Source organism: Podarcis bocagei, assembly GCF_964188305.1.
Source record: "Podarcis bocagei genome assembly, chromosome: 7".
Classification (NCBI taxonomy): Eukaryota; Metazoa; Chordata; class Lepidosauria; order Squamata; family Lacertidae; genus Podarcis; species Podarcis bocagei.
The window spans coordinates 50,659,316-50,672,318 of NC_138132.1; the positions used below are offsets into that span (position 1 = coordinate 50,659,316).

At 44.1% G+C, this 13,003-nt stretch overlaps 2 protein-coding genes and 1 long non-coding RNA gene across 5 annotated transcripts in view; 1 reads left to right on the forward strand and 2 right to left on the reverse strand.

Moving 5' to 3' along the window:
- The window catches only part of TANGO6 (transport and golgi organization 6 homolog), a 45,625-nt gene extending 42,090 nt beyond the window's left edge, over positions 1–3,535 (reverse strand). For both annotated transcript variants that reach the window (XM_081202560.1, XM_081202561.1), the window contains exons 1-2: positions 3,411–3,535; positions 1,171–1,826 (exon numbers count right to left, since the gene is read on the reverse strand). In XM_081202560.1, the coding sequence (XP_081058686.1) occupies positions 1,171–1,826; positions 3,411–3,486 (732 nt within the window). In that variant the 5' untranslated portion in view covers positions 3,487–3,535. The remainder of the gene's footprint in view (positions 1–1,170; positions 1,827–3,410) is intronic.
- Positions 3,536–3,636: 101 nt separating this feature from the next.
- Positions 3,637–5,982, forward strand: LOC308591693. Of its 2 annotated transcripts, none has more exons than XR_014010216.1 (3): positions 3,637–3,678; positions 4,622–4,714; positions 5,434–5,982. It is a non-coding gene; the product is annotated as an uncharacterized lncRNA (long non-coding RNA). The 2 variants fall into 2 exon arrangements; XR_014010217.1 differs by lacking the exon at positions 3,637–3,678 and adding an exon at positions 3,685–3,819.
- CDH1 (cadherin 1) overlaps positions 5,741–13,003 on the reverse strand; it is a 30,394-nt gene continuing 23,131 nt past the window's right edge. Inside the window, exons 11-16 of the mRNA XM_081202562.1 lie at positions 12,065–12,207; positions 11,257–11,478; positions 10,275–10,496; positions 9,458–9,588; positions 8,403–8,546; positions 5,741–7,712 (exon numbers count right to left, since the gene is read on the reverse strand). Of these exons, the coding sequence (XP_081058688.1) occupies positions 7,500–7,712; positions 8,403–8,546; positions 9,458–9,588; positions 10,275–10,496; positions 11,257–11,478; positions 12,065–12,207 (1,075 nt within the window). The 3' untranslated portion in view covers positions 5,741–7,499. The remainder of the gene's footprint in view (positions 7,713–8,402; positions 8,547–9,457; positions 9,589–10,274; positions 10,497–11,256; positions 11,479–12,064; positions 12,208–13,003) is intronic.

The window sequence follows — 13,003 nt, forward strand, 5'->3', positions numbered from 1 at the left end:
GTTTGCTGAACCGCTACTGCTTCATGGGTTGCATCCCTCAAACCCAGACACCATCACTTGCACCAGTCCAATGTTTGAGTTGCACAGAAGGTTCCAGCGGGATCATAAGGATGAAGAAAATAATAATTTCATACTGTATCATTTTGATGATTCCATTTTCTTTTGAGCTTATGGCCTAGCTAAACTGAAAAGGCCGGTGCTTGCCTGCTTTTACAGTACAGAACTAGCTGCTTTTATGTACTGCATGTAGCGAATGTCCGTTACAGAACACTGAAAAGAATAAACTGTTAGAATCTATGGTGGCTACTGTATGCATGAAAAGAGAATCAGCTAGGCATGGCAATTGTGATTAATCTTGAATTGTTTTATAGATGGATGAAATAGCATATTGGGAGACACTGAATGAATAGGACAATTAGTCAAAGTCTCAATAAAGAAATCACATGATATTATAATGAGGGCTGATCTGAAGAGCCAAATTATTTTCATTGGTTCAGAATGGTGACATTGTGTTGCAACTATTAAGACTGCTGCGATCCTTTGATTGGTGAATAGAAATCATGTGTAAAATCTGGAAGTGTATAAAAACATTGCTTAGGATGTGGTTCTTCACAGCCTCCTTATTTTTAAAGGCTGTTCCTACTTGTATTGCTATAAAGGCCTGCATCCTTTTCTTTTGGGTTTTGGGTTTCTGGGAGGAACATCTCCAATCCAGGAACCCCTTTTAAATTTCTCCAACAATGTAAGACACTCTCTCTTAAATTTTCTAAGGAGAAGACAGATTAGGAAAGTTATCAAAATTTGGAAAGTTATCAAAAACATCTTTCATCAAGAGATGTGCATATTTAAGTGATGCTCTATAAAAATGTTGAGATGCCCATCCTGACTATTCAGAGTTGGCAACTGGTGCTAAACAAAGTATACTCTTTATGCCACAGATGTGCGACCTGTGGCCCTTCAAACATTGCTGGATTCCAACTCACATCATCTCTGACTACTGGTCATGCCAGGGAGGGCTGATGGAGTCCCACAACATCTAGTGGACACCAGGATGGGGAAGACTGAACTACATGCATTTCCCATCACACCAGGGGCTGATGGAAGTTGGAGTCCAACAGCAGCAGAAGGCCACAGAAGGTTCCCAACCCTGAATCCAAGCTGACAACTTACCATCTGCTCCTCTGAGGGCTTGGCTTCTTCTTCATCCTTCCTTCTTGCTGGACAGAATCCGAGCTGGCACAGCCCCGCCAGGAGATCCCCCAAGTGACGTGTGAGAATGAGTCTGCTCAGGGACGTGTGATCAGCAACCTCCATTAGGACAGTGCAGGTTACAAAAAGTCGGCGTGTGGCACTGGAAATGCATCTGGATGAGGCCACTTCTTGAACCAGGGCACTGAATTCTGTCCTGCTTCTCAGGGGAAGCCCAACGCCAGGCAAAAGATATGGGCAAATGCCCAAGGTCACAATGAACTGTAAGGCCACCTGCACAGTTTTCTCCTGGGCAATGCTGAGAGTGTCGGGACTCAGAGGAGGTGCAGCTTCAGCTGTCTTGGGGTTTGGCTGAGGTGGACAGTAAGTTGTTGCTAAGAGGACCATGCACTGCTTGAGACACAGCAGAAGGAGCAAGACATGGCAAGTAAAATTCCAAGGCACATCTGGGCAGGACGCCAGGCACTGAGCCTGCTTAGAGACCTCAGTTCTCAACCTCTGCAGTTCATCCCATTTTGGGTCCTGGGCAAACTTCTCTTCCAAAATGGATACATTGAAGCGCAAAGATTCCAGCAAATCGACATGCTTCGTTGACTGCAGAGGGCCTGAATCTGCCCCTGAAAAGAAAGACAGACAGTTGATCACATGCAGCAAATATATCTACACCACTCTAAAACGGGTTTGAAATACAACCCCCTACCCCAAGAAACGCTGGAAATTATGGTTCTGTATGCAGACTAGGGATCTCTAATAAGTCCATAACAATGGGATATTTTGCTCTATTTGATGAGAAGTTTTAAAGGAGCATGCTGCTCTTTGTGCCAGAAATAGTCCAATTTTATTTCTGATTTTGTTGGAATGTGTTTTTTTTTAATGTCAGACAATAATGTTGCTGAACACATTTGGTTTGGAGCTGCATCTTATTATATAGGTATATTTGGACTCTTTGCCAGATTAAAGAGCCTATCAAAGTGTTTGTTCCTTTCTTAAATCAGCCGAATAATGCCTGGCCTACGTTGCAGGGTTGTTGCCAGGACAAGACAGGATGTAGTGAAAAGACAAAGCATGCAGGCCACCATTTGCTTCTGGAAGCAGAATGGAAGACTTACAACATGGTCAATAAAATAGGAAGCTGCTCTGCAGCCTCCAACGCTTCGCAGATTAAATTAGGGTAACCCATCACAACAGCTGCTGGGGAGCAGGAATGAGCTTTTGTCTGCAAGCCCTTCTTGTTCCTGCATTTCTGATCAGATCTAACAGAACTCTTATATTTTTCCCATCCCAAAGTTTCTCCTCTCCCTTCTGGGTTACAGCATAATCTTAACCATGTCTCCTCAGAAGTGAGTCAAAGGACATGGGGCATATTCTAAGTGAGGCTAGGGCTGCAGCCTTTGTTTTTCTGAGAACCTTGAGTTGTCTTGCTCGGGCTTCTGAAGCAGCCAGGCCATTCAGAAATGTCCACACACACACACACCCTGCTGCTTTTTGAACCGCCCCACTTTTTACCATTTCATGGGTTCCTGTAGGAAGGTGCCAGAGTAAGACCATTAGTTCAGCTAGCCCAGTATTCCCTCTACTCTGACATTTTGTTATTCTTTTAAGTTGTGACAAGCCCTTGTTAGTTGTTCTGACTGGCAGACTAACTCTCCAGGGATTCAAGTGGGCTGTCTTTCTCCACCCTACCTGCAGATGTTGTCAGGGATCAAACCTGGGACACCTTCTGCACATGACACATGTGCTCTGCTACTGAGCAGCTACTACTGTGGCCGTTCCCCTAAAAACGAAGCAAGCTTCCAGTCCTCATGGTTCTGGATGAAGGGCTGATTTAAACAAGGAAGAAGCTACCTTACACTGAGCCCATCGCGACCAGTACCGTTTGGCAGCGGGTTTCCAGCAAGGGGCGGGGAAGGGCGGGTGATAACTTTGTACAGTATATCGCTTTGAGCTCTTGGGATACAAGGGTATAAAAATAAATAAAATAAAATAGCCATACGCGGCACACCACCCCCTAAAATTGGCCAGAGGGCATTCCCTGGAGAGACGGGCTTTCTCGGAGGGAGGAACCGCCGCGTCACACCCGCCCCAGTATACCGTCTCCAATGAGGCCGTTCAGCTGCGGGAACGACCAGGCCGCCTGCAGCCTCCCTTGAACCGCAAAGGTGCAGGAGCCCTTGCCTCCAAAGCCCGCACCCTCTTCTCACCGGCAGCTTTGGCTGTCCCCAGTAGCAGCTCCAGCGCCTCAATCACCCGCCTCAGCACAGCCTCGCTCCCGGCCATCGCGGCTGCTTCACGCTGCGCTTCTGGCCGCCATCTTAGGAAGGTCGGATAAGCCGAGACAGTGCTGTCATTTTAGGAAGGTCGGACGTCACATTTCGCCATCTTGGGAAGGTCTGGAGGTACGCGAGCGAGTATAAGGAGCGGCCTTCTTGGGAAGGTCCTCGCCCTGAAGCAGGCTGCCATTATGGGAAGGTACGATAGATGAGGGTGCTTCTCCTCTGAACTTCAGGGGGTCTCTTAGCAGCTTCTGGGTTTGGGATCAACATCAGCGCGGTTTTTTATTTCAAAGGAAGTGAGTCCCGGATATCTCTGGCAGGCGCTGAACAGGCTCAGGTAACACCCGCACCGTATTGGGGCTTCCCCCAAAGAATCATGGGAGTTGTAAGGATGCTGTGAATTGTAACTCTGTAAGGGGGCGAACTACAGTTCACCAGATTCTTTGGAAGACGTCGTGTGGTTTAAATGTATGGTGTAGATGTATTTCTTCAGCGTCTTTCACGTTCTTCTGTGCCTTCAGCGTGCACGCACCTAAACTATGTACAGTATAGTATTCTGAAGTGTTCAAAGTGATTCACATGCATTACCTAGTTATAGCCCTTACACCAACCCTTCAGGGTAGGCCAGTATTATTATCCTTTCCCCATCCAATACCCTATTACAAATAGGAAGGCAGAGGCTGAGCGGGACCAGCACTATAATTAGGTGGCTTATTAATATATTTCATATGCAGCCTTTCTCAACCTGTGGGTCCCCAGATGTTGTTGAACTACGACTCCCATCACCCCTAGATAGCAAGGCCAGAGCTCAGGGATGATGGGAGTTGTAGTCTAACTCCCATCTGGGGACCCACAGGTTGAGAACCGCTGATAAGAGAGCTTTATGGGCTTCTCTTTCTGAGGTACCAAAATAACTTGGCCAACCTTGGGTGTTAAGCACCTTAACCCGGGGCAGGAACATTTGCTGTTCCACCTCTGCTGAGTTCATGGCAAAGGGGAAAGATTTGAACTAGGGACTTTCTGGCTCTCCTGCATCTTTACTCCTTAATTTCACAATATTTTAAAGCCATAAATAGTCCTACATCCCCTTGGCATGGGCTCAGCATGTAACATGTAACAGGTTCATTTATTTATTTTAGCTAGCAAACCAATCCTCAGCTTGGAATGATTGTTTCCAGCACAAGCCTCTTGCAAATTACACACACTTTAAATTCAGCCTTGGCTTGGAACAGGTAGGTCCTCTCTTGCATTTATTATTTTGGGCACAATAGGAAGACTGAGCAAGGGATACTCAAATATAGTTTAGTACTTTGCTGGATCTGACAGAGCAATCTTCTCCAATGGGGGAAGCCACCTGTTATATTCCATTCCCAGGGAAACTTGCCTGGTGCCACTACTATTATCCTTTCAGCACCAATCGTCTTATTGTTATACTATATCGGGGCTTTCTAGTTTAGAAGAAAAAGACACATTCTTATTATAAAGGTGTGTAGAGTTATGCATGGTATGGAGAAAGTGGATAAAAAAAGTTTTATCCCAGTCAGAATACTAGACACTGGGGCTAGCCAGTGAAACTGAACAATGGAATATTGAGGATGGACCAGAAGTACTGAACACAACATGTAGTTAAACTATGGGATTTGTTCCTATGAGATGTAGCGATGGCCACCAAACTGGATGGCTTTAAAAGAAGAGGGTTAAACAAATTCACAGAGGATAAGGCTCTCAGTGTCTACTAACAATACGGGCTATGTTCTTCTTCCACTGTTGGGCATAGGAAGTGGGGAAAGTGCTGCTGCATCTAGTCATCCAATGTGAGAATAGGATGCTAGATTAGTGTTATATTGTAAGAGATCCAAAACAGTGAAGACACATGCTGCAGCTTTTTTTATTTCAGTAACTCACTCAAAACTGAAATTAAAGCTAACTTCACTCTTTTTATATTCCTCAGGAATCCTTGTTATGCCTTTGACTACAAATCCCAGTACACAGTTCACCTACCACAATACCGGAACTAGAGGGTCTCTGGTCTGATCCAACAGCGTTATTATTATTATTATTATTTAAGTTTTCTGATCTTGTTTTTGTAAGGAGTCCTGGAAACTACTGAAAAGCAGCTCCTAAATCGTTTAAATAAATAAGGAATATGGCTGATACATTCTAATACATTTATTCTGAGTCAGGAAAATATTGCAAGTTTAAGAGGCTGACCAATTTGAGAAAATGATGTAGAGAAATCCAGCAACAAACAAAAAGACCATTTTTTAAAAATAAGTTTTTATTAAAATCTTATTAAAAAGGAATCACATAAAATAAAGGTATAAATAATGGCTTTTAAGGCATGTTCCCCTCCACCTGTCTTCTAAACATTACATATTTGAAAAGGTAAGCCAAATATACAGACCTAAAACCAAAGAAAGCCACTTTAAAAAACAACAACCACCCTATCAATTGTACAGTAATCATATAAAGCAGTTAACTCTGAAAAACACTTGGTAGGGGGAAAAAACTGGCACCTTCACCAGAATGTCCACCTAAAATTAAAAATGGATTTCTTGGCTGAGAAATGCATAAAAAGAAAATGTACATCTTATTCAACTGCATTTTATACACACAGAAAGGGACATATATGAACAACAGTACACAAAAAGATACAATCCATGGCATAAAGGACTGAAACTAGGTTTTAAACATGGTTAGAGATAGCATGAGCATATGTCTGCAATATTATGGGAGGTCCAAAAGGTCACCAAGAGAATGGTCAAGAGGTCAGTGCTAAGGCTGCAGGGCAAAGGCACTTGGTATCAGCTGAATCAGGGACCCCTAATATTGGTCTTCCTCCTCTGGGATTTCTTGTCATCTGCTCTCTCTTAAATCTTGCTACTGTCTAGGACTGCAATCCTACACACATTTGCCTGGGAGTAAGTCAATGAACTCAAAGGGGATTATCTAAGAATTGACACATATAGGATTACACTGTAAGCATTTGGAATAATCACAGCTGTTTTAACTGTGCACTAAAAACAGCACTCCTATAAACTACCAAAATCCTGCACCAAGGAAAAATGAATTATGCAGTGTGCACCACACATATCTACAGATAAACCCTGTATATTGGGGGTAGGGAAACTTTCTGATCTATGGGCCAGATCCCAACCTTGCAGGAAAAATTCAAATCCCTGGCAGGCCAAGTTTGGCCCACAGACCAGAGATTCCTCACCCCTCTGCTCTACAGCATATTCTGTTCCTGCTGTTTTTAGGGAAGGGCAAAAAGATTTGCACCAAAAGCCTGCTTCATTCCCCATATGCTAGAAAACCTGCCTCAGCTTCCACTATGCTAATCAGACACCATCCATCTTTGCAGCCAATTGCCCTCTGAAAAAAAGCCAAGATTCTCCAGAGGCTGAAGGTTCTTCCCCGAGTTCCAAATTTCACATTTGTGTTACACTTGTACAGAACTGCTGGATACACTCAGCAGCCCTGGGAATAAATCTTTGGTTAGTGCTTTGGAATGACAGTGCTAGAAACACCTAAAGTGCATTAGTACTAAGGGTTCCCAAAGAGTTAACAATTTCAGACCACATAACTTGAGCTGCATTTCACAAAACTGCTAAGTCATCCCTAAAATATTCCTTAAACTTTAGCCTATGCATTAGAAAACAGTATTCTATTATTACTGTATTAATAAATCAAGTATGTTTGGCAAATTGCCTCAGAGGCTCTGATAGTGATAAAAAAAACAGCCTTTAAGTTTCCATATAATGTATGCTCTTGCCTCTATGGAAATCATAATCTTTGGTGAACAAGGGTGGAATCATGAAGAAAATGTGGTCATCTGAATGCACCCCAAGAGGGGCTAATATTGGGAGTAAGGCAAGTTTTATGCAGCATTTTGGCGACTTGCAAGAAAGAGCAGCAAATTGGACCAATGGTCAGCTGCTGGGAAAAGTTGACGATAAGTCGATTTCATTTCTGTCTTTCCACACAGAGCTAAACCCTACTTAATCCCAGTGACATCTAGTCTTCTTCCTCGCCCCCTCCATACATGTCAGCCAGCTTCTTGAAACGGTTGCCCCAGTCATTCAGATAGTCATAATCTTGGTCTCTGTCACCATTGGAGGAATTCAGAGAACTGAGGGAGGCTGCTTCAGAGCCACTGCCCTCGTAGTCAAACACAAGCAGAGAGTCGTATGGGGGTGCCGTGGGGTCTGTATCTGCTGCCTTCAAGTTCTGTAGGAAGGGAAAGGAAGATGTGTTCAGTTTGTTCCACATTAGAACAAGTTGATTGTGGCAATAGTGGCCCTCTGCTTTAGAGCAATGAGATACCAGCTCTCTGGAGAAAATCATGACCTCTGACCCCAAGGCCACATCTAGAGACATGACTTTGGAGAACACTGTATGACCAGCCACTGGGCAGATATGGGGTAATTTTCTTCCCTCTTATTAAGCATGCTCTTCCTCCCACCACCACCACATTTTTATTGCATTTTTTCATAGTAATATAAAAATGAAAACATAAATCAAAATATGACTGGAAAATATAACATACATATAACCAAAACTGAAGATTTGTCATTCATTGGGACAGATCTCCATTGAATTATCAGTCATGCAAATAGATACAGTAATCAATTTGTTCCAAAAAGAATTGTAGTGACTTGAGAAATGTTCTATAAAAGAATTCCTTTTTCTTTCCTAAACAGACTTAAACTCATCAATAACAAAATCCAATTTTGTTTGTCTATCAGATGCCCAAACTTCAGTTAACTGGTCAATCAAAGCTAAACCCTTTACACTTCAGTACCACTGCAGAAGTGTATCATCATCATCACTTTATGAGGAATATCCAAACATATTGCTAACAGTGACAGCAAATGTTATGGGACTCTTTTGTGTGGCTCAGCTGCCAGTTTCACTCACCTCGTCAATGAAATTGCCAATCTCATCAGGGTTGGCAGGCCGTGGGCGGTATTGCGGAGCCGGCATGAGAGTCGGAACAACATCATTGCGGGTAATTTCAGGGCGGGAATCCAGGCCACGGTGCAGCTGGCTCATGTCATAGTCCTAGGAAGAGTAGAGAGACACATTCAGAAAATAGATGCAAGAGGTAAGATGATCCAGGGTATAGATGCTACCATTTCCACTCATCGCTTAAGGCCTTTCGCAGGACATAACATCTTTAGCTAACAAGGATCAGGAGGATGGTGAGAGATGGGCAGAATGCATCTTCCAGTGTAGAAATGAATGTATATAAACACATGCTGTTTACTCCCTTGGGACATCAATACATTTCTTAATCCATTCTTACATTTTAATTTTTTAAAATATATGGCTGGTCAGGCCAAAGTAGATTATGAAGTAAATTTCTGGGAATTGCTTGATCTAAGCCAGGCATGGGGAACCTCAGGCCTGGGGCTGAATGTGGCCCCTCCTTTGCTCCCCCACCCCCCACCCCAGGACATACCTCTTGCTAGCCCTGCTTTGTGCTTTGCAACCTTCTAGAGTGTTTTAGCCTGGCGGGAATGTGCCCTTCTTTGTTCTATGATAATGTATCATATGCCTGGATGAACAGAGGGGGAGAGCGTGTGCGCACACATGTGTGTGTTTGTGTGAAGCCACTTGTCTTATAGTCTACTGTACAGAAGAGCCCCACCCATTGCTCCACCCACTTTTATTTCTTGCTCCATCCTTCACTGGCATGTGGCTTCCAGAAGGGAATGTGGTCCTCAGACTGAAAAAAGCTTCCTATCCCTGATCTAAGCAAAGGCTCAAGAGATGTGGCCAGCTTGCAATGTGACCTCAGGACTATCTTCCTCTACAAGTCAGGTGGCAAGATGTGACGTTCACAAAAGAACAAAAATGTGCAGGGGAGGAAAGAGGTGGCATGACGACTTGCAAAGCAGGGCAGTGATGGCTTTTGTGGGCAACCCACAGAAGTAGCTCCATCCCTCTTGGGCTAAGACTCAGCAGCTCACCTGATCCTCCTCTCCACCACCCTCTTCGTCATAATAGTAGACGTTGTCTCGTGTGTCATCCTCTGGTGGAAGCAAAGGCTCCTTCACTGCCGTTCTCCTCCTCACAAACAGCAGCAGCAGGAGCAGGAGGACTGGAAGAAAATAAAGTTGGAGAAGCAACTGTGAATGCCAGCCTGGACTGCTCGGCTGATTCAGGGAGCTCTAAAACAGAGCAGGATCTATTCTGCACTTCCACAACTACAGAACGGGCAGACAGGTGTATTTGTCTCAGCTTCAGGCATACCTTTTCCTACAGCAGTGCTCACCCAGAACTGCAAGCCATTTATCTGCCCCTTTCGGCAGCTTGCAAGCAGATCAGCTCTGCAGCACAGCAGTATGGTTTTACTCAAGGTAGACTTGTTTAAATTAATGGATGCACAAGAGGAAGTGTTATCTGCAGATACCTCAAACACACCCCAAAGTTTCAATAGCTGGCAAAGGAGCGTGTCCTTTAGGTCCTCTTCTCTCCCACTCCTCAGCACTTCACATTGGCCAGCTCTACCGTTTTCCACTGGAAGCTCTTGATATTAAAACATCTATCTTCCCATCACATTTTGGAACCAGATTTCTAGGTATTGCTTTTCTTCATCCAATGCATTTAGCTAGGGCTCTAGATACTACTAGTGCAAAGTTAGTCTTACTGGAACCAGCATTCAGCATTTATTTATTTCTACAAAATGATCATACTGGTTTTTTGTATTGCTTTGGAAAATGGACAGGCCAGAATGTCTGGCGAAATCTTCAAGGGGCACAATGAGGCCTGGCAGGAAATACTCACTCAGGAAGCCAAGGATGCCACCAAGGATGCCCAGAATGGCTGGAATCCCCATCCCGCCTGCGATATATGCCCTCTTCTCGCAATTCTTGGCTGCCCCCTCACAGTCACACACTTGGGCTTTGACTGTTGTTGTCTGGGACACTTCCCCGGCGTCCTGTAGCTCAAGGGCAATGCTGTATTCACCTGGCTCCAGCTGCTTGGTCAATTCGAGGACCAGTTTATCTATGGGGTAACATAAGGAGAGAAGAAGCAGGCTCAGGGTTAGGGCTTTGCAAAGCAAGGAAAACAGACTCTGCTCAGCCTTTTTCTATCCTAATCATGAACCAACTTGAATATTAAAATGATTCTGGAAAGGGACAGCAGTAGATTATCTGGTTAAAGCACGTGCAGATTTGACAAATGCACATTGTCTAATTTTTCTCTCATTCTCACAGAGCTGCAGTTAAGGTAGGAAACTTGAAATTTGGACAGTACCCCTTTCAACACCCCACTCACCCCATGGCATACTTTTCCATGCAGGAAGTAGGGGGATAGGATAATTAGTAAGTCAGGTGGAAGGCTTGATTAGAAACCTCCTTCCTGATATTATAGTTTCCCTGCATGTATTATTATAATAATTATATATTTATTTATGCACTGCCTTTTCCCTTGATGGCACTCAAGGTGGCTTAAAGATAAAAACAAAGAATACTAGATACATATAGAAAACTAGATACCAAGAAGGAGGATTCTACTAAAGCCTTCTACTTGCCTTACTAGTTTTCTATGCATGGGAAAGTCACACAAATCCTGTTCTGCAGTTTAAAGTAACACAAGCAGTGGCACAGCTTTGCCACCTCAGTTGCTGTTTGTGAATGAGGCCTCTTAGGTAGAGCAGAACAAGATGTCCCTGGACAGCTCAAGGCTAGGCAGTCAAGCAATTTCCCACCACACATGCATACCGGTCCGCAGAGTGCAGACACCACCCCTCCCACTAGCTTACCTCCATTTACTTCGACCGTCCAGTTGGCGCTTGAGCCCAAGAGCAGCATTGCTTTGAAGGGTTGAGTGTTTGGAGGAAGATCCTTGTCCACAATGCTCAATTCCTTGCGTTCAGGGCTCCGGTTGCAGATGTCAAAGGATCGTGGGTCTGGCACTGGCCCATTGTCATTCACATCCTCCAGGTACAGGAGAAGAGTTCCTGTGCCTGTGAGTGAAGGCATCCCTAAAGAGAAGCAAACATATTTCAGTTAGTAAAAGTAATGTGCAAAAATGCAGTATAATAGGACTTTTTGTTTGCAAAGAAGCTACAAATATTAAGGAAAGTTGATTACAAAATTTCAGTTAAGGGGAAAATGCAACAAAATATACCAGAAGAAATTGTGTGTGTGTGTGTGTGTGTGTGTGTGTGTGTGTGTGTGTGTGTATTTTTAAACAAATACAAAATGGTGCAACCGTGAAGAAATAAGAAACTGAAATGGATAGGTTATTAACCTGCTCTATGTTTTAGAAGTTTTCATTGTTGTGGCACAGTATGGTTTCCCCTCAATCTTTGAAAGCTTAGACACAGCAATGTACACGTTTTTCAAAGATAAATGCGAAATTGTGAGATGCAGAAATCTCAGGAGGAACTGGCATCAAAAGGACAAGATGGGCACTCCTTGGATCTTGGGATATGACAGTTAAACTCCTCAGATTCCAACATTTAGCACAACTATCCATCACAGTCACTGTAGCAAGAGCCTGCTGCTGCCTGGGACTTGGAGGAGACCTGACCCCAAGGAAAAGGGCTAAAAATGTGTCCCAGTTACCATTGTCACTCGCCAAGATGAGAGCCGTGTAGGTGTTGTCTACCACAAATTTAGACTCCCTGTCCAGAGGGGCTTTCGTCTCTATGATGCCATTTTCAGGGTTAATCTTCAGCCACCCTGCTGGGTCGCTCCCAACAGAATAACTGCAAGAGAAATGAGGGTGAGTGACAGCAGCTCTGACATTTTGCCAGTCAAAACAATTGAAGGTTCATCCCTGTAAGTCAGGGATGGGCAACCTGCAGCCCAAGAGTCACCTGTGGCCTCATTACTTGCTGGTGGTGAAGCCCAAAAGTGGGGGGGGGGGGAGGGAAAAATGGCCAGAAAGGGGAAACGAATTGAGCAATGGAAGGGTCGAGTGAGGGGGTGAAAAGCTTTGCAGAGATACTAAGCTGAGAGCTCTGGGCAGGGAGAGAGGAGATGACAGAAAAAAGAGAGGAAAATGGAAAAGAGAGGCCCCACCCATTGGGCTTGGCCCTGACCACTTTCAGCATGTCCCCCCTGCCCCCTGAAAAATGCTGCCCACCTTTCTCTAACACATCTTGGCTATTACAACAGATATAGATAATAAGCGCTCATTCAGCTGAGTGTACCTAATGGGCCAAATACAGAGGGGGAAGAAAGCCAAGCCTACAAGAATACACTCACAGAAACCTCAATAAGAGCTTGCCATCTCTCCTAGGTACGTGCCGTCCAATGGGACACTTAATTTGGGCTGCTAAGTGGTGTGGAGTGTCATTTAGCTATTATTGCTTTTTATTAACAAAGTTATACCTTGCCCGGAATTAAACAAATTTCTGGGTTGTTGTCATTTTTTAAATCAAATTAAAAGTTATTATTAAAACACCACAAAAAACCTGCACTAAAAACATTCAGGTCTAGAACTTTTTTTAAAAAGCCTTCATTGTTGCCTTATTGTATGGGCAGGATGGTGTGAAGGTC